Below are 22,090 nucleotides of genomic sequence, written 5' to 3' on the forward strand. Positions count from 1 at the left end.
CTTTCTCATTGCCACATAGTACTCCATTGTGTATATAAACCACAATTTCTTTATCCATTCATCAGTTGATGGACATTTAGGCTCTTTCCATAATTTGGCTATTGTTGAGAGTGCTGCTATAAACATTGGGGTACAAGTGCCCCTATGCATCAGCACTCCTGTATCCCTTGGGTAAATTCCTAGCAGTGCTATTGTTGGGTCATAGGGTAGGTCTATTTTTAGTTTTCTGAGGAACCTCCACTCTGTTTTCCAGAGTGGCTGCACCAGTTTGCATTCCCACCAACAGTGCAAGAGGGTTCCCGTTTCGCCACCTCCTCTCCAGCATCTATAGTCTCCTGATTTGTTCATTTTGGCCACTCTGACTGGTGTGAGGTGATATTTGAGTGTGGTTTTGATTTGTATTTCCCTGATGAGGAGCGACGTTGAGCATCTTTTCATGTGCCTGTTGGCCATCCGGATGTCTTCTTTAGAGAAGTGTCTATTCATGTTTTCTGCCCATTTCTTCACTGGGTTATTTGTTTTTTGGGTGTGGAGTTTGGTGAGCTCTTTATAGATTTTGGATACTAGCCCTTTGTCTGATATGTCATTTGCAAATATCTTTTCCTATTCCGTTGGTTGCCTTTTACTTTTGTTGGTTGTTTCTGTGCCTGTGCAGAAGCTTTTTATCTTCATAAGGTCCCAGTAGTTCATTTTTGCTTTCAATTCCCTTGCCTTTGGGGATGTGTCGAGTAAGACATTGCTATGGCTGAGGTCAGAGAGGTCTTTTCCTGCTTTCTCCTCTAAGGTTTTGATGGTTTCCTGTCTCACATTCAGGTCCTTTATCCATTTTGAGTTTATTTTTGTGAATGGTGTGAGAAAGTGGTCTAGTTTCAACCTTCTGCATCTTGCTGTCCAGTTCTCCCAGCACCATTTGTTAAAGAGACTTTCTTTTTTCCATTGGATGTTCTTTCCTGCTTTGTCAAAGATGAGTTGGCCATACGTTTGTGGGTCTAGTTCTGGGGTTTCTATTCTATTCCATTGGTCTATGTGTCTGTTTTTGTGCCAATACCATGCTGTCTTGATGATGACAGCTTTGTAGTAGAGGCTAAAGTCTGGGATTGTGATGCCTCCTGCTTTGGCCTTCTTCTTCAAAATTCCTTTGGCTATTTGAGGCCTTTTGTGGTTCCATATGAATTTTAGGATTGCTTATTCTAGTTTTGAGAAGAATGCTCGTGCAATTTTGATTGGGATTGCATTGAATGTGTAGATAGCTTTGGGTAGTATTGACATTTTGACAATATTTATTCTTCCAATCCATGAGCACGGAATGTTTTTCCATTTCTTTATACCTTCTTCAATTTCCTTCATAAGCTTTCTATAGTTTTCAGCATACAGGTCTTGTACATCTTTGGTTAGGTTTCTTCCTAGGTATTTTATGCTTCTTGGTGCAATTGTGAATGGGATCAGTTTCTGTATTTGTCTTTCTGTTGCTTCATTATTAGTGTATAAGATGCAACTAATTTCTGTACATTGATTTTGTATCCTGCAAATTTGCTAAATTCATGTATCTTTTCTAGCAGACTTCTGGTGGAGTCTATCGGATTTTCCATGTATAATATCATGTCATCTGCAAAAAGCGAAAGCTTAACTTCATCTTTGCCCATTTTGATGCCCTTGATTTCCTTTTGTTGACTGATTGCTGATGCTAGAACTTCCAGCACTATGTTAAACAACAGCGGTGAGAGTGGACATCCCTGTCATGTTCCTGATCTCAGAGAAAAAGCTCTCAGTTTTTCCCCATTGAGGATGATGTTAGCTATAGGCTTTTCATAAATGGCTTTTATGATCTTTAAGTATGTTCCTTCTATCCCGGGTTGCTCGAGGGTTATTATTAAGAAAGGGTGCTTAATGTTGTCAAAGGCCTTTTCTGCATCGATTGACAGGATCATATGGGTTTTATCTTTTCTTTTATTAATGTGATGTATCACGTTGATTGATTTGCGAATGTTGAACCTGCCCTGCATCCCAGGAATGAATCCCACTTGATCATGGTGAATAATTCTTTTTATATGCTGTTGAATTCGATTTGCTAGTATCTTATTGAGAATTTTTGCATCCATATTCATCAGGGATATTGGCCTGTAGTTCTCTTTTTTTACTGGGTCTCTGTCTGGTTTAGGAATCAAAGTAATACTGGCTTCCTAGAATGAGTCTGGAAGTTTTCCTTCCCTTTCTATTTTTTGGAATAGCTTGAGAAGGATAGGTATTATCTCTGCTTTAAACGTCTGGTAGAACTCCCCTGGGAAGCCGTCTGGTCTTGGACTGTTATTTGTTGGGAGATTTTTGATGACTGATTCAATTTCTTTGCTGGTTTTGGGTCTGTTCAAGCTTTCTATTTCCTCCAGATTGAGTTTTGGAAGAGTGTGGGTGTTTAGGAATTTGTCCATTTCTTCCAGGTTGTCCAATTTGTTGGCATATAATTTTTCAAAGTATTCCCTGATAATTGTTTGTATCTCTGAGGGATTGGTTGTAATAATTCCATTTTCATTCATGATTTTATCTATTTGGGTCATCTCCCTTTTCCTTTTGAAAAGCATGGCTAGAGGTTTGTCAATTTTGTTTATTTTTTCAAAAAACCAACTCTTGGTTTCGTTGATCTGCTCTACAGATTTTTTTAGATTCTATATTGTTTATTTCTGCTCTGATCTTTATTATTTCTCTTCTTCTGCTGGGTTTAGGGTGTCTTTGCTGTTCTGCTTCTATTTCCTTTAGGTGTGCTGTTAGATTTTGTATGTGGGATTTTTCTTGTTTCTTGAGATAGGCCTGGATTGCAATGGTTTTCCTCTCAGGACTGCCTTCGCTGGGTCCCAAAGCGTTTGGATTGGTGTATTTTCATTTTCGTTTGTTTCCATATATTTTTTAATTTCTTCTCTAATTGCCTGGTTGACCCATTCTTTCTTTAGTAGGGTGTTCTTTAACCTCCATGCTTTTGCAGGTTTTCCAGATTTTTTCCTGTGGTTGATTTCAAGCTTCATAGCATTGTGGTCTGAAAGTATGCATGGTATGATCTCAATTCTTGTATACTGTTTTGTGACCCAGTATGTGATCTATCTTGGAGAATGTTCCAAGTGCACTCGAGAAGAAAGTATATTCTGTTGCTTTGGGATGCAGAGTTCTAAATATATCTGTCAAGTCCATCTGATCCAATGTATCATTCAGGGCCCTTGTTTTTTTATTGACCGTGTGTCTAGATGATCTATCCATGTCTGTAAGTGGAGTGTTAAAGTCCCCTGTAATTACCACATTCTTATCAATAAGGTTGCTTATGTTTGTGAGTAATTGTTTTATATATGTGGGGGCTGCCGTATTTGGCGCATAGACATTTATAACTGTTAGCTCTTCCTGACGGATAGAGCCTGTGATTATTATATGATGCCCTTCTTCATCTCTTATTACAGCCTTTAATTTAAAGTCTAGTATGTCTGATATAAGTATGGCTACTCCAGCTTTCTTTTGACTTCCAGTGGCATGATAAATAGTTCTCCATCCCCTCACTCTCAATCTGAAGGTGTCCTCAGGTCTAAAATGAGTCTTTTGTAGACAGCAAATAGATGGGTCTTGTTTTTTTATCCATTCTGATACCCTATGTCTTTTGGTTGGCGCATTTAGTCCATTTACATTCAGTGTTATTATAGAAAGATACGGGTTTAGAGTCATTGCAATGTCCATAGGTTTCATGCTTGTAGCAATGTCTCTGGTACTTTGTCTCACAGGATCCCCCTTAAGATCTCTTGTAGGGCTGGTTTAGTGGTGACGAATTCCTTCAGTTTTTGTTTGTTTGGGAAGACCTTTATCTCTCCTTCTATTCTAAATGACAGACTTGGTGGATAAAGTATTCTCAGCTGCATATTTTTTTCTGTTCATCACAGTGAAGATCTCCTGCCATTCCTTTCTGGCCTGCCAAGTTTCAGTATAGAGATGGGTCACGAGTCTTATAGGTCTCCCTTTATATGTTAGAGCACGTTTATCTCTAGCTGCTTTCAGAATTTTCTCTTTATCCTTGTATTTTTCCAGTTTCACTATGATATGTCGTGCAGAAGGTTGATTCAAGTTACGTTTGAAAGGAGTTCTCTGTGCCTCTTGGATTTCAATGCCTTTTTCCTTCCCCAGATCAGGGAAGTTCTCAGCTATTATTTCTTCAAGTACCCCTTCAGCACCTTTCCCTCTCTCTTCCTCCTCTGGAATACCAATTATGTGTATATTATTTCTCTTTAGTTGCTCACTTAGTTCTCTAATTTTCCCCTCATACTCCTGGATTTTTTTTATCTCTCTTTTTCTCAGCTTCGTCTTTTTCCATAATTTTATCGTCTAGTTCACCTATTCTCTCCTCTGCCTCTTCAATCCGAGCCGTAGTTGTCTCCATTTTATTTTGCAGCTCGTTGATAGCATTTTTTAGCTCTTCCTGGCTGTTCCTTAGTGCCTTGATCTCTGTAGCAAGAGATTCTCTGCTGTCCTTTATACTGTTTTCAAGCCCAGCGATTAATTTTATGACTGTTATTCTAAATTCACTTTCTGTTATATTGTTTAAATCCTTTTTGATCAGTTCGTTAGCTGTTGTTATTTCCTGGACGTTTTTCTGAGGGGGATTCTTCTGTTTCGTCATTTTGGATAGTCCCTGGAGTGGTGCAGGACTGGGGGGCACTTCCCCTGTGTTGTCTTGAATAACTTGTGTTGGTGGGCGGGGCCGCAGTCAGACCTGATTTCTGCCCCCAGCCCACTGCTTGGGCTACAGTCAGACTGGTGTGTGGCTTCTCTTCCCCTGTCCTAGGGGCGGATTCACTGTGGGGTGGCATGGCCAGTCTGGGCTACTTGCACACTGCCAGGATTTGGTGCTGGGGATCTGGCGTATTATCTGGGGTGGATTGGCAAGGTGCACAGGGGCGGGAGGGGCAGGCTCAGCTCACTTTTCCTTTGGAGATCCACTTCGGGAGGGGCCCTGCAGCACCAGGAGGGAGTCAGACCTGCTGGAGGGATGGATCCGCAGAAGCACAGCTTTGGGTGTTTGCGCGGTGCAAGCACGTTCCCTGGCAGGAACTTGTTCCCTTTGGGATTTTGGCTGGGGGATGGGCGAGGGAGATGGCACTGGAGAGCGCCTTTGTTCCCTGCCAAGCTGAGCTCTGTTGTCCGGGGCTCAACAACCCTCCCTCCCGTTGTCCTCCAGCCCTCCCGTTCTCTGAGCAGAGCTGTTAACTTATGACCTCCCAGATGCTAAGTCGTGCTTGCTGTCAGAACACACTCCGTCGGGCCCCTCCGCTTTTGCAAGCCAGACTTGGGGGTCTGCTTGGCCAGCGGGCCACCCCTCCGCCCCGGCTCCCTCCCGCCAGTCTGTGCAGCGCCCACCGCCTCTCCGCCCTTCCTACCCTCTTCCGTGGGCCTCTCGTCTGCGCTTGGCTCCAGAGACTTTGCTCTGCTAGTCTTCTGGCAGTTTTCTGGGTTATTTAGGCAGTTGTAGGTGGAATCTAAGTGATCAGTAGGACGCGCGGTGAGCCCGCGTCCTCCTACGCCACCATCCTAAATTTATTTTTTGAAGGAAAGAGAGACACAGAGCATGAGTCGGGGAGGAGCAGAGAGAGAGAGAGGGAGACATAGAATTCGAAGAAGGCTCCAGGCTCTATGCTGTCAGCACAGAGCCCAACGTGGGGCTTGAACTCAGGAACCATGAGACAGACAGTTACCTGAGCCGAAGTCTGATGCTCAGCCGACTGAGCCACCCAGGCGCCCCTAATTCTTTTTATTTCTATGGTGTCTGTTGTTATTAATCTCCCTTCATTTCTGATTTTGCTTATTTGAATCTGCTTCCTTTTTTGTTTGTCTGTTTGTTTGTTTTAGTCTGGCTAACAGATTACCAATTTTGTTGATCTTTTCAAAGAACCAGCTCCTGGTTTCATTGATCTGTTCTATTGTTGTTTTAGTCCTACTTTCATTTATTTATGCCCAATATTATTTATTTTCTTTCCTCTCCTGGAATAAAGTTTTGTTTATTCCTCTTTTTTTAGCTCCTTTAGGTGTAAGGTTAGGTTGTTTATTTAAGATAATTTTTGCTTCTTGAGGTAGGCTTGTATTTTTTTAATTTATTTATTTGCTTTTTTTAGTTCCAGTATAATTAATGTACAGAGTTATATTAGTCTCAGGTATATAATGTAGTGATTCATCAATTCTATAAATTACTCAGTACTCATCACAATAAGTGTACTCTTAATCCCCTTCACCTATTTCATCCATTCCCCCACTCTCCTTCCCTCTAGTAACCACCAGTTTTTTCTCTATATTTAAGTGTCTGTTTTATTATTTGTAACTTTTTTCCTTGTTTGTTTTGTTTCCTAAATTCCACAATGAGAAAAATCATATGGTATTTGTCTTTCTCTGACTGACTTATTGCACTTAGCCTTATACTTTCTAGAGCCATCCATGTTGTTGCAAATGGCAAGATTTAATTCTTTTTGTTGGCTGAGTAATATTCCTGTGTGTGTGCGTGTGTGTGCATGACATCCTCTTTATCCATTCATCTCTTGATGGACCCTTGGGTGTGAGGTAGGCCTGTATTGCTATAACCTTCCCTGTTTGAACAGCTTTTGCTGTACCCCATAGATTTTGTACCATTTTATTTTCATTTGTTTCCATGTACTTTTTAGTTTTTTATTTTTTTAATATAATTTACTGTCAAGTTGGCTAACATACAGTGTATACAGTGTGCTCTTGGTTTTGAGGTTAGATTCCCGTTTTGTATGTAATCCATGTATTTTTTTGATTTCCTGTTTAATTTCTGGTTTGACCCATTCATTTTTTAGTAGCATGTTACTTAGGTTCCATGTATCTGTGTTCCTTCCAGATTTTCTCATGTGATTGATTTCTAGTTTCACATTGCTATGGTCATAAAAGATGCATGATATGATTTCAAAATTTTTAGATGTATTGAGACTTGTTTTCTGGCCTAACATGGTTTATTTTGGGGAATGTTTCATGCACCCTTGAGAAGAATATGTAGTCCACTGTTACTGTATGGAATGTTCTGAATATGTCTGTTAGATCTGTCTGGTCCAATGTGGCATTCAAAGCCACTGTTTTCTTGTTAGTTTTCTGTCTGGAAGATCTATCCATTGTTGTAAATGGGATGTTAGAGTCCCCCAACTATTATTATATTATTTTCAGTTGGTTACTTTATGTTTGTTATTAACTGTTTTTATATATTTTGGTGTTTTCCTGTTGGGTGCATAAATACAATCAATTGTTATATTTTGTTGTTCGATTGTTCCCTTTATGATTATGTAGTATCCTTCTTTGTCTCTTGTTGCAGTCTTCGTTTTAAAGTCTATTTTGTCTGACATATGTATTACTACCCCAACTTTCTTTTGCTTATGTTTGCATGGTACGTGTTTTTCCATCTCTTCACCTTTAATCTGCATGTGTCCTTAGGTCTGAAGTGAGTCTCTTGTAGGCAACATATAGATGGGTCTTGGTTTTTTTTCATCCATTTAGTAACCCTGTGTCTTTTGATTAAAGGATTTAGTCCATTACATTCAAAGTAATTGCTGATAGATATGTACTTGTTGCCATTTTTTAACTTGTTTTATGGTTGTTTTCTCTGTTCCATTCTTCATTTGCTCTCTTCCCTAATGGTTTCATGGCTTTCTTTAGTGATATAGTTGAGTTCCTTTCTCTTTGCTTTTTGTGTTATGTATACAGGTTTTTGATCTGTGGTTACCATTAGATTCATATATAACTTTTTATGCATATAGTAATCTATATTGATTGTCACTTTAGTTTGAATCCATTCTAAGAACACTAAATTTTTTTAATGTTTACTTATTTTTTGACAGAGAGAGAGAGACAGAGCATGAGCAGGGAAGGGGCAGAGAGAGAGGGAGACACAGAATCTGAAGCAGGCTCCAGGCTCTAAGCTGCCAGCACAGAGCCTGACACGGGGCTCGAACCCACAGAACACAAAATCATGACCCGAGCCAAAGTTGGACACTAAACCAACTGAGCCAACCAGGCACCCCTAAGAACACTACATTTTTACAGCCCCTGACATTTAATGTATATGTTGTCATACTTTACATCCCTTTCTGTGAATCCCTTGACTGATTTTTCTAGATATAATTGATTTTACTGCTTTTGTGCTTTAACCTCTATGATGGTTTTATAAGTAATTAATCTACTACTTTTATTATGTTTGTATTTGCTCATGAATTTTTTTCTTTTCATAATTTTCTTACTCCTGACTATGGCCTGTTTTTTCAACTCAAAGAATTCCCTTTAACATTTCTTGTAAGAGTGGCTTAGTGATTATTAACTCCTTTACCTTTTGATTGGGAAACTCTTTTTCTCTCTTATATTCTGAATGATAGCCTTGCTAGGTAGTGTATTCTTGGTTGCAGGATATTTTTTTTTCCTTTTAGCAGTTTGAATATATCATACCATTCCCTTGTGGCTTGCAAAGTTTCTGCTGAAATATCAGCTTTTAGACTTGTGAGGTTTCTGTTGTATATAAATGTTTTCTTTTCTCTTACTGCTTTTAAAATCTCTCTTTATCACTACTTTTTGCCATTTTAATTATTATGTGTCTTAGTGTGGACCTCTTTGAGTTGACTTTGAGGGGAGCTTCCTATGCCTCCTGGAACTGGATATCTGTTTACTTCCACAAATTAGGGAAATTTTCAGCTATTATTTCTTCAAATAACTTTCATCCTCTATTCTATTTATCCTCCTTTTGGGAACCCTATAATGCAAATGTTATTATATTTGACAGTGTTTGAGTTCCCTTAACCTATTCTCTTTTATTATTGTTTTTTTTCTTTTTGCTGTTCAGCTTGATAGTTTTACAGTACTCTGTCTTTTAGCTCGCTGATCGATTCTTCTACCTCTTCTTATCTACTATTGTCTCATTCTTATGTCTGTTTAAATTTTTCAGTTTTTGAGTTCCCAATCTCTGATTCATTCATTTTTATATTTTTTCTCTCTATGTGGAAGGTCTCACTGAGATCCCCCATTCTTTTCTCAAATCCAGTAAGCATCTTTATGACCATTATTTTGAATTTTTTATCATTCGTATTGCTTATGTTCATTTCATTTATCCCTTCCTGTTTTTTTTTTTCCTGTTCTTTCATTTAGGAAAGGACATTTGGTCTGTTTGTATGTATTGGGAATGTGGTTATGTCTTCTGATCTTGAAGGTAGTGGCCTTACGAAGAAGAGGTCCTTTGGTGCCCTATAGTGCAATATCCCCAGTTCATTTGAATCAGCCACTTGAGGGGTTTCTCCTATGTGTGTTGGGTGTAACCTACTGTTATGGCTGGGCCTCATTTGCATTCAGTCCAGTTGGCTGCAGGGCCCACTCTGCCTGTTGTGAGCAGAGTTTGGTTCTTGTGCTGTTAAGGGCTTAGGCTGAGGCCTCCATGGTCTTGTAGTTGGGTGGTGTCAGCAGTCAGACCAACTGCCTGCTCTTAGCCCATTTGCTGGGGCTATGGCTGTACTGATCTATAGGGTATTCTCCCTGTATTGTTCCCTGAGGTTTTAGTTGGAGGGTGTGACCTACAGACAAACCAGATACCTGACTCTAGTCTGTCTGTTGGGGCTGCAGTAGCACTGACCTGCAAGGTGCTCTCTCTGCCTTGTTGCTGAGAGGCTTTTGCGAATAGGTGGGGTTGGCAGACCAAATTCTTACCCCCACATTTTCTGCTGGGGCTGTAGATGCACTGATTGGCAAGGTACTCTCTCTGCACTGCCATTTATAAAGTTCAGCTGCTGGGGCTTCATTCAAACTGGTGAGTGTGGTTATCTTCTCTCCCCAGGGCAGGGGTCACTTTGGAGTGGTGCAGTCCCTTCCAGGACTGCTTCAAGAACAAAATGAGGCAGGGGCTTCTTTAGAGGGATTTCTCTGAGTGGTGTGGGTTGGATGGGGCATATAATAGGAGAATATGGGGGTAGGGAACATGATGGTAACAAATTAAGTGAAGAGTATTCATGCTCCTTCCTACAGGGTGGCTATCTAGGTTGGGGAGTTGGGGAGAGAATGACATCTACCAGCTCTTTTGTTCTCCAAAAAGTCCCTGCCCCTTTAGCATGCATTCTGAGATTAGTAAATAAATCTCCTTCATGTATACCCCAGGCACTTTTCAAACTGCTGCTTCTATGCTTTATCTAGGGAAGACTGCTATGCTATCTCTTCAAGGGTAGGAACTCAGTTTCCTATTACCCTACAGCTCATCCAGAGCTGACTCTGCTGATTTTTAAAATACTCGGGTGTTAAGCCCCACTGGTTTAAAAAACTCACGCAGTTAAGCCCCTGTGATTTTCAAAGCCAAATGTCATGGGTATTTGTTTTCCCAATACAGGTCCTGCCTGCCTGGGGTGTCTGGTGTGGGGTCTGCTTCTCTCCCTTCTGGATGCTTGCAGTGTCCCTCCCATTTATGGTTAGGATTGCAGGGAGTTTGCTTTCCAATCACATTTCCACCCTTCCTGCTATCTTCAATGTGTCTTTCTTTTCCTTTTCTTTCTTTCTTTCTTTCTTTCTTTCTTTCTTTCTGGCTCTTTTCAGTTTATTGCATGAAGGAGTTACACTAGTCCAAGTTAAAAGCAGACCCCAAATGGTTACATTATACAAGCTGTCACAGGTTTTTAAACTTGTGACAAGGGATAGAAGGGGAATTCTACTCATTTCAAGGAAATCCTCACTTAAGCTTCAGTGAGCCAAAAGCACTTAAAACCCATGAACATTCAGCTGGTCGTCCTTAGCCAATCCAATCTCTACAAGGAACTGGCATATGTTCTTGCACTGGTCACCCTGTAGCTGAATCACTTCTCCATATTCTGGATGCTCAATTACAGTACCATTGCAGGCAAATTTCTTCTTAAATGCCTTCACTAGTTTCTTTTTATCGTAATCATCAGCGATCCCTTGGACAGTAGTAAGGGTCTTCCTTCCATTTCTCTGTTGAATTCTTATATGGATATAATCCTCAGTGCCAGTAGGAAGCAGATCATCACCCTTACTTGCATCAGCAAAGGGGTCGAAAGAGTGGAGGTTCTGGATAGCGGACATAAAATACAATTCCTTTTCCTCTGTGGAAAAGGCCTGCAGAAGGCGGCAGTGGGAGAAGGCAGTCAGGGGGGACAGGGCAGCATAGGGAAGTGAGGGGGCTCAAGGGGGAGGCTTCTGAGTCCTCGGCGGCTGCTTAGTGACTGGGGCCAATGTGTCCTTCTTTCCATGACTAACTGTGAAAAGTGTCTTTTTCCTGTGTTTGGATTGTTTTCTGGATGGGTTGCACTGATATGGCTGTTATCTTGGTATGTCCATGGGACAAAGTGAGCTTAGGATCCTTCCTACTTCACCATCTTCCCCTACAAAACATGGGGACTTTAAGAGAAACCAAGCTATTTCAGGAAAAGATATTGGGAAATTAATCATGCTTTCTTATCACATTCTTCTTTATTCTCCATTAAAAGTCATCATATTGAACTGAGTGATGCATGCTGTAGTCCTAGAAGCCCAGTTCTGGTGTTCTCATTGCCTTTACTCTCTACTAACATAGGATAAAATACAATGGAGCACTTGCCTTATTTCTTATTAGTGCTAGGATTGTAGCCAGAGGTATTCAGATACTCCCTGCTGTTGAAGAGGTCATCCTAAAAACAGCTTGGAGAGAAAGACCATGCCTTACAGCTTTATCAGTCATATCCTTTATCAGTCATATCAGTCATATCCTTTATCAGTCATCTTTATCAGACAGAACCTAGAATAGGGCAACAAAGAGAGTATAGAGGCTGTTCCTAAACTCTTTTAGATGGATTTATTCTAGCTGAATCTAAAGATTCAGTGTTGTATGGAGCTCAGACTTTTGTCTATGCTCAGATACCAATTAAACTGCTTTATCCCTTCACTCTTACACCATGCCCTTCTCCCCAAAGCCTGTGGTGCTCTGTCATTTTTTGAAGGTGCATGCAGTTCTATCATCATAGAGTTACAGACAGGCTGGTGCTCTAATGAAGCCAAGGGGAGCCATATTGCAATTGCTCTACTGCAACTGGGCTCAGCAATACTGCATTTGAAAGGAGGCTTATGAAGGATGACCTTTTCCATTTTCCCCCCTCTTCTTCAGCATCTTTCGCTGCCTCTACTTCCCACTTACAACTGATTATCTGAGGCAGTCTATCTATGTGTTCATTTAGAACAGCAGCACAACAAACTGTTTGACATGATGCCTCCACTGGGAGGTTGTCATAATGTTTAGCTAACCACTGCCAGGATAGATTCCAGTTGTTTGACACAGAAGCATTGTTTTTGAAGGATGTTCTACTCTGTCATCTGCCATGTAGATTCTTTATTGGAAAATCTAGAGGTTCCTCAAAACATATAGAGAATCATTTATTAATAAAGCCTCCAAATTAACAGATGGTCTCATATTTTAGCTGTTGGAGCTCTCATCACATATATTCTGAGGATCTCATAATTAATTGCATATGGAGCATTTGGGAAGAAACTAAAGGTGGGGAGATGGTGGGGAAGTTGATAAGGGGAAAACCTTTTAAACAAAAACATCAAAATGAAAGGTCATTTCTTTTAAAAAAATCAAAAGCCCTAATTTTTATTTTTATGAATTATTTGAAAACATAATTTATGTATTTATTTTTAAATAAAATAAATAAATAACCATACAGTGTTATATTAGAATCAGGTGTATAATATAGTGATTCATCAATTCCATACAACACTCCATGCTCATCACAAGTGTACTCCTTAATCCCTATCATCTATTTAACCCATCCTCCCACCCACCTCCCCTCTGGTAATCATCAGTTTGTTCTTTATAGTTTAGAGTCTGTTTCTTGGTTTATCTCCCTCTCTCTCTTTTTTTTCCTTTGCTCATGTGTTTTTTTTCTTTAAATTCCACATGTGAGTGAAATTATATGAGATTTGTCTTTCTATGACTGACTTATTTCACTTCGCATTATACTCTCTAGCTCCATCCATGTTGTTGCAAATGGCCAGATTTCATTCTTTTTTATTGCTGAATAATATTCCATTGTGTGTATGTATGTGTGTGTATGTGTGTGTGTGCGCATGTGCATATATATATATATATATATATATAATCACATCTTTATCCATTCATCAATCAATGGACACTTGGGCTGCTTCCATAATTTGGGTATCGTAAATAATGCTGCAATAAACATAGGGATGTATGTACCCAAAAATACAAAAACACTAAAAGCCGTATTTTTTAAAATCATAATCTCATGTTATCCTTATCCTTAACCCAGGCTTGGCACAGGAGTAGATATTCCATCTCAGAAACCACCTGCCTGCTCAAAAGTTCAAAGTTAAACCTGGTTAGGCAGGCTTCTTATTAGAACTAAAAGAAACAAAGTTAGATAGCAACCAGATGCAAAACTGGTGGATAATACATCTATACCAAAAGTGTGGTTGCTTAATCATTTTAGGTTTTAAACTAGAGTGTGCAAGAAACATATTCAGTGGCATTATAAGTGTGGAAGTAGTCCACTCTAGGTGTAGGCAATAAAGGAGTACATTGTCTGTACAGACATATAAACAATTATAAGTCCAACTAAAAGTTTGTGTCTATTTTATTATCATCATGTGTCAATAATTCTGAACAGTGACACTAACAAGAAATTCCTCATTGCCAGAGTACACTGCCCCCAGCACTTTCTCCCTGTCTCACCTCACTCCCAACACATACACACGCACATACACACACACACACACACACACACGGAAGCGGGGAGAGAGAAAGGCACACCATTACACCTTACATAACAGTGCCTCAGGCTTAATCCTTGAATTTCCCTTTCTTTTCTGTCTATACTAACTCCTTTAAATAGTTTCTATATGCTCAAATTAATATAACTGTATTCATCCAACTGCCAACTCCACATCTGTACACAGAAGCCTAATAAACATCTCAAATGACAAATTTCCAAAACTGAATTCCTGCTACCTCCCTAAAACCTGCAGTCTTCCCCATCTCAATTGATGAGCACTTCATCCTTCCAGTTAGCCAGATCAGAAATCCTGGAGCCATCCTTGACACAGCACAACAGATCCATCAGGAAGTTATCTTGTCTCTAACTTCAAAATATTTCTAATATCTAAGGACTCCTCACCACTTTCACTGTTGGTCTGAACCACCATTATTTCTTGCTCAATTTACTGCAAAAGCCTCCTCACTGATATCCCTGCTTTACTAAGAATAAAAAACAGCTCCCTATAAGGGCTCATAAGACCATATACATCTGGTATCCTGACATCTCTCTGATTTCATCCCTTATTACACTCCCTTCACTCAGCCACACTTGCTGCTTTGCTGTTCCTTGAACACACAGAACACATCTCAGCCTTCTGGGGTGTTTCCTCTGCCTGTTATGTTCTTCCACCCTGTTATCTGCATGGTTCACTTCCTTATCTCCTTCAGGATTGATCCAATATCACCTTCTCAAGTAGGTCTATCCTGACCTGCCTATTTAGTATGCAGTTTACGCCTACTCTACTCCCACCTCCCCACACTCTCCATCCACCTTACCTTGATCTAGACTTTTCTTTTTTATATATCATTTATTACTTTCTAACATTCTCTGAAATTTACTTATTAGTTTTGCTTATTGTTTATTGTCTGTCTTCTGTCACTAGAATGTAAGCATGGATTTTGTCTGTTTTATTCATTCACATATTCCCAGTGGCTATTATAGTTGCTGCATGACATATAATATTCATTCAATAAATTATTGCTGAATGAAAAATGACTTTTATTTACATCTATCTCATTTCTTATCAAAGTAACTGAATGGGCATAGAGAAATCCAGGCCTGTTAAAGGTCTACACATCATAACCAGACACTTCAATATAGATTTGCTCATACACTGAAGAATTTGTGGATGTTCGTATATTGTCTTGTTTAGATTATAACCCCATTCTTAACTGAAATTGTAAATGCTTTTACATACACACTTGTAATCCCTTACTCTCTCCCAACCTACATGAAGAATATATTGAAAGAATTCCTCTGCTTCAGCAAATGTCAGTTACTGTAATTCTCTTTTACACATTGGCATGTTCACTCTTTGTTTGGCTTATATTATCATTTACTAAAGATTGTTTTTGAATAATTACATGGGATTTTTTTCAATTTACATGATTGTTTACCTACCTTCTCATTTATCCAGTTATCCAGTGAGAACAAAGAAAGACAAAAGAGAGAAATCAGCTATAAATTAGGCTGGACAATTAATTGCCAAAATTAACCCTTAATTAGCAGTCATTTTAAATTAAGCTTTAGTCCCCAACTGACTTTTAAACAGAATATTACTTTACTGCTTTTATTTATGTATAACCAGCAGTTTTTATCCTATGAGATATCCCACCAAACGTGTCAAATGTTAAGAACTATTATTTCCATCTTGCAGGCAAAGGACATAATTCAATTATTTCTTAGAGAGGCATATACTGAAATATTTTATCACAAACATTTTTAATTATATGATCTTTTTATTTTCCATCATTACCTGTGATTTTTTCTCTACAAAGTTTTTCATAACTTTTCACAAGGATATCCTGCTGATGCTTTTAGCCACATCCAGTACAATTGTCCCTAAACGCTTTTGTTGAGAATAGGGAATAATCACTGACTAGCTTCATAGGGCAGAGTAGAATGGAATGAGAAATATAACCTTAGAGGATGCTCAATCCATTTCGTTCTAACCATCAATGAACCAGACAAGCCAGGTATATTTATGAAACTGAACCAATGGTCAAAACAGACAAGGTATAACTTTCTGGGACAAAATGTTGAAAATATAAATTCTATAATAAGATCAAACCTGTTTCTTATTTATTTAATATCAATTAAGGCACAACAGATCATTTATTGATTTATTTAAAAAGAAACAAGAAGAAGCATGTTGCAATTAAATTGAACTTTCCTGTCAGGAGGTCCTGGCAATTTGGTTTGTCACTGTATTACTTAGAGGATACAGGTTGAAAATTCCTCCTCCATAATAAAGAAGACTTCATTTCTGTCTTTCCAAGGTCTTGTATATCATGTTTTATCTTAAAAGAAAAACAGGAAAGTACAGTAACTGGCTGTGTATTGAAACCTAGGCAATAGCTGACATAGCTACTCTGTTGAAAAAAAAATTAGGACTCCTCTAAAATAGAAAGGTTGGTTGGGTAGCTAAGTTGGAGAATCATTGTTGCTGGAAGGCCTGTTTATCTTCAGAAAACCATTAAACATAGCTAGTGAATTTCTGACTTTCCATCAAACAAGGCAAAGCTAGCTTTTTATGTAGGTAATATTTTCTTTGGAATCTTTTTTTTTCTTTTATGTCTTTAAAATGGGACATAGATAATTAGAAATCTTTATTGCAAATATTCATTTTTTTTATTTATTTTTTTAATATATGAAATTTATTGTCAAATTGGTTTCCATACAACATCCAGTGCTCATCCCAAAATGTGCCCTCCTCAATACCCATCCCCCCCTCCCCTCCCTCCCACCCTCCACCAACCCTCAGTTTGTTCTCAGTTTTTAATAGTCTCTTATGTTTTGGCTCTCTCCCACTCTAACCTCTTTTTTTTTTTTCCTTCCCTTCCCCCATGGGTTTCTGTTAAGTTTCTTAGGATCCACATAAAAGTGAAACCATATGGTATCTGTCTTTCTCTGTATGGCTTATTTCACTTAGCATCACACTCTCCAGTTCCATCCACGTTGCTACAAAAGGCCATATTTCATTCTTTCTCATTGCCACGTAGTATTCCATTGTGTATATAAACCACAATTTCTTTATCCATTCATCAGTTGATGGACATTTAGGCTCTTTCCATAATTTGGCTATTGTTGAGAGTGCTGCTATGAACATTGGGGTACAAGTGCCCCTATGCATCAGTACTCCTGTATCCCTTGGGTAAATTCCTAGCAGTGCTATTGTTGGGTCATAGGGTAGGTCTATTTTTAATTTTCTGAGGAACCTCCACTCTGTTTTCCAGAGCGGCTGCACCAATTTGCATTCCCACCAACAGTGCAAGAGGGTTCTCATTTCTCCACATCCTCTCCAGCATCTATAGTCTCCTGATTTGTTCATTTTGGCCACTCTGACTGGCGTGAGGTGATATCTGAGTGTGGTTTTGATTTGTATTTCCCTGATAAGGAGCGACGTTGAACATCTTTTCATGTGCCTGTTGGCCATCTGGATGTCTTCTTTAGAGAAGTGTCTATTCATGTTTTCTGCCCATTTCTTCACTGGGTTATTTGTTTTTCGGGTGTGGAGTTTGGTGAGCTCTTTATAGATTTTGGATACTAGCCCTTTGACCGATATGTCATTTGCAAATATCTTTTCCCATTCCGTTGGTTGCCTTTTAGTTTTGTTGGTTGTTTCCTTTGCTGTGCAGAAGCTTTTTATCTTCATAAGGTCCCAGGAATTCACTTTTGCTTTTAATTCCCTTGCCTTTGGGGATGTGTCGAGTAAGAGATTGCTACGGCTAAGGTCAGAGAGATCTTTTCCTGCTTTCTCCTCTAAGGTTTTGATGGTTTCCTGTCTCACATTCAGGTCCTTTATCCATTTTGAGTTTATTTTTGGGAATGGTGTGAGAAAGTGGTCTAGTTTCAACCTTCTGCATGTTGCTGTCCAGTTCTCCCAGCACCATTTGTTAAAGAGACTGTCTTTTTTCCATTGGATGTTCTTTCCTGCTTTGTCAAAGATGAGTTGACCATACGTTTGTGGGTCTAGTTCTTGGGTTTCTATTCTATTCCATTTTTCTGTGTCTGTTTTTGTGCCAATACCATGCTGTCTTGATGATGACAGCTTTGTAGTAGAGGCTAAAGTCTGGGATTGTGATGCCTCCTGCTTTGTTCTTCTTCTTCAAAATTCCTTTGGCTATTCGGGGCCTTTTGTGGTTCCATATGAATTTTAGGATTGCTTGTTCTAGTTTTGAGAAGAATGCTGGTGCAATTTTGATTGGGATTGCATTGAATGTGTAGATAGCTTTGGGTAGTATTGACATTTTGACAATATTTATTCTTCCAATCCATGAGCAGGGAATGTCTTTCCATTTCTTTATACCTTCTTCAATTACCTTCATAAGCTTTCTATAGTTTTCAGCATACAGATCTTTTACATCTTTGGTTAGATTTATTCCTAGGTATTTTATGCTTCTTGGTGCAATTGTGAATGGGATCAGTTTCTTTATTTGTCTTTCTGTTGCTTCATTGTTAGTGTATAAGAATGCAACTGATTTCTGGACATTGATTTTGTATCCTGCAACTTTGCTGAATTCATGTATCAGTTCTAGCAGACTTTTGGTGGAGTCTATCGGATTTTCCATGTATAATATCATGTCATCTGCAAAAAGCGAAAGCTTGACTTCATCTTTGCCAATTTTGATGCCTTTGATTTCCTTTTGTTGTCTGATTGCTGATGCTAGAACTTCCAGCACTATGTTAAACAACAGCGGTGAGAGTGGGCATCCCTGTCGTGTTCCTGATCTCAGGGAAAAAGCTCTCAGTGTTTCCCCGTTGAGGATGATGTTAGCTGTGGGCTTTTCATAAATGGCTTTTATGATCTTTAAGTATGTTCCTTCTATCCCGACTTTCTCAAGGGTTTTTATTAAGAAAGGGTGCTGGATTTTGTCAAAGGCCTTTTCTGCATCGATTGACAGGATCATATGGTTCTTCTCTTTTTTTTTGTTAATGTGATGTATCACATTGATTGATTTGCGAATGTTGAACCTGCCCTGCATCCCAGGAATGAATCCCACTTGATCATGGTGAATCATTCTTTTTATATGCTGTTGAATTCGATTTGCTAGTATCTTATTGAGAATTTTTGCATCCATATTCATCAGGGATATTGGCCTGTAGTTCTCTTTTTTTACTGGGTCTCTGTCTGGTTTAGGAATCAAAGTAATACTGGCTTCATAGAATGAGTCTGGAAGTTTTCCTTCCCTTTCTATTTCTTGGAATAGCTTGAGAAGGATAGGTATTATCTCTGCTTTAAACGTCTGGTAGAACTCCCCTGGGAAGCCATCGGGTCTGGACTCTTATTTGTTGGGAGATTTTTGATAACCGATTCAATTTCTTCGCTGGTTATGGGTCTGTTCAAGCTTTCTATTTCCTCCTGATTGAGTTTTGGAAGAGTGTGGGTGTTCAGGAATTTGTCCATTTCTTCCAAGTTGTCCAATTTGTTGGCATATAATTTTTCATAGTATTCCCTGATAATTGTTTGTATCTCTGAGGGATTGGTTGTAATAATTCCATTTTCATTCATGATTTTATCTATTTGGGTCATTTCCCTTTTCTTTTTGAGAAGCCTGGCTAGAGGTTTGTCAATTTTGTTAATTTTTTCAAAAAACCAACTCTTGGTTTCGTTGATCTGCTCTACAGTTTTTTTAGATTCTATATTGTTTATTTCTGCTCTGATCTTTATTATTTCTCTTCTTCTGCTGGGTTTAGGCTGCCTTTGCTGTTCTGCTTCTAGTTCCTTTAGGTGTGCTGTTAGATTTTGTATGTGGGATTTTTCTTGTTTCTTGAGATAGGCCTGGATTGCAATGTATTTTCCTCTCAGGACTGCCTTCCTTGCGTCCCAAAGCGTTTGGATTGTTGTATTTTCATTTTCGTTTGTTTCCATATATTTTTTAATTTCTTCTCTAATTGCCTGGTTGACCCACTCATTCGTTAGTAGGGTGTTCTTTAACCTCCATGCTTTTGGAGGTTTTCCAGACTTTTTCCTGTGGTTGATTTCAAGCTTCATAGCATTGTGGTCTGAAAGTATGCCTGGTATAATTTCAATTCTTGTAAACTTATGAAGGGCTGTTTTGTGACCCAGTATATGATCTATCTTGGAGAATGTTCCATGTGCACTCGAGAAGAAAGTATATTCTGTTGCTTTGGGATGCAAATATTTATAAAATACAGAATTAATTTAAAAAGATTTATCTCATTACCACTATTCTTAAACAACTTCTATTAGCATTTTGGTGGCTTTCACCTTAACCTTTTTTGAACCTATTCATAAAGTTTACATACTTTCAATCATACTCTCCTTACAATTTTATATGCTGCTTTTTAACATTTTATATTAATCATAAACATTTCCCAAACTATTGCAAAATTCTCATAATCATGATTTTAATGGCTGCATGATAAGCCATTGAATAAATGTACCATAATGGACATTTGAATCCTTTCCAGTTTGGGCCATTGTAAATAACTATTTTGTGGGCATATATCCATGTCATTATTACTCCATAATTGGATATTTTCTCTTTAGTAAAGACACCTACAAATCAAGCCATTCAGTCAAAGGGTATGACTCTTTTATGAAATGATACTTTGGTTTAATTTTGTTTTTGCAAAAGATGTGTGTGTGTGTGTGTGTGTGTGTGTAAAGATACATATATTTTTAAAATTTAACAATGATTATTTCTGCTGGTGTGATCACAAATAAATAACTACTTTTCTTTTCTTTTTACTTTTCGTTATTGTCAAATTTTTTTACAATGAATGTGTTACTTTGTAAATTAAGAAATATAATAAAACAAAAACAGAGTAAAGTGTAATGACTTAGAGCACAGGCTCTTGAGGCAGACTCCCTGGGTTTAATTTTCTGCTGAGCTACTTATTAGCTCTTTGATCTTAGGCAAGTAACTTAACCTCTCTGTGCCTTAGCTTTCTTGTCTGTAAATTGGGATTATAACTGTATGTAGCACATAAAGCTGTTGACCTCATATCTGTGTTCTGACGATTGAGTTAATCCACTGTAAAGTGTGGAGAACAATGTCTATCATATAATAATCATCCCATAAATGACAGCTGTTATTATTATTTGGGCTGAAACAGAAACTCAAACCTCCCACTCCTTACACTGATCACCTACTCTGAAATTTTAATATTAGCAATTTAATCGAGTACAATACAGTCACAGGACAAATATACTTGAATTTACTAAAGAGTTGCAGTGATTGGGAAAGGTGGTATCTGAAGCCAAGATTCTTCTACCATTCCATATGTATACACTGTCCTCTCTGCTATCCAGAATAGTTTTATTGAAAGAGAAAGCAGGATATCCTGACAGCCCTGGATGCTTGGACAAGGAAGAAATGTGAAACAAGCTTTCAAAGACAATGTTCACATACCTTACAATTTTGTCTATTATTGGTACTGAACTTAAACAGAATGCTGTGAAATATAAATCTGAATATTTGTAGAAGTAGATATTTCTTGGTACAAATCTCTGTAATTCTCAATGGTGGCTTTCTCCTACAAATAGAATTGATTGTCTTTGCTTCATTAAACATTGCAAAACTGAATGTCTTGTTTACTGTCCCATATACCAAAATATTTATAAGATATAACCTATCAATAAATATAAAAATGAGAACTTGGTTTCATGTATTTTGTAATTTCAAGATGAGTAATCTATCTTGAGACCCACAATTAATTCTGGGGAATAATTTATAAATTCTTAAATGGATAGAAGAAGTTAATGTCTTTTATCATAGTCACCTCCATTTAAAAATCATTTAACGGGGGGGCGGGGAGAACGCCTGGGTGGCTCAGTCGGTTAAGCATCCGACTTCGGCTCAGGACATGATCTCTCTGAGAGTTCCAGCATCACGTCAGGCTCTGTGCTGACAGCTCAGAGCCTGGAGCCTGATTCAGATTCTGTGTCTCCCCTTCTCTCTGCCCCTCCCATACTCATGCTCTGTATCTCTCCATCTCTCAACAGTAAATAAACATTAAAAAAATTAAAAATAATTTACCAGGGGTGCCTGGGTGGCTGTCAGTTAAGCATCTGACCCATTTCAGCTCAGGTCATGATTTCATGACTCATGGAAAGAGCCCTGTGTTGGGCTCTGTGCTGACAGCATGGAACCTGCTTGGGATTCTCTCTCTATCTCTCTCTCTCTCTCTCGCTTTCTCGCTCTCTCTGTCTTTCTCTTTATATCTATCTCTATCTATCTATCTCAAAATAAATAAATAAACATTAAAAAATAAGAATCATTTACCAGGGGCTCAATTATCTACTTTCCACTCTTGTA

At 38.5% G+C, this 22,090-nt stretch overlaps 2 protein-coding genes across 2 annotated transcripts in view; one reads left to right on the forward strand and one right to left on the reverse strand.

Moving 5' to 3' along the window:
• The window catches only part of IL1RAPL2 (interleukin 1 receptor accessory protein like 2), a 626,232-nt gene that overhangs the window by 159,367 nt on the left and 444,775 nt on the right, over positions 1-22,090 (forward strand). The gene's annotated exons all lie outside the window — the stretch shown is intronic.
• On the reverse strand, positions 10,730-11,135 carry LOC115507556 (eukaryotic translation initiation factor 1-like). Its single transcript, XM_032592175.1, has one exon. It carries the CDS (start codon positions 11,077-11,079, stop codon positions 10,738-10,740), a length of 342 nt encoding a protein of 113 aa, XP_032448066.1. The 5' UTR covers positions 11,080-11,135; the 3' UTR covers positions 10,730-10,737.

Source organism: Lynx canadensis, chromosome X, assembly GCF_007474595.2.
Source record: "Lynx canadensis isolate LIC74 chromosome X, mLynCan4.pri.v2, whole genome shotgun sequence".
In the NCBI taxonomy this organism is placed as follows: domain Eukaryota; kingdom Metazoa; phylum Chordata; class Mammalia; order Carnivora; family Felidae; genus Lynx; species Lynx canadensis.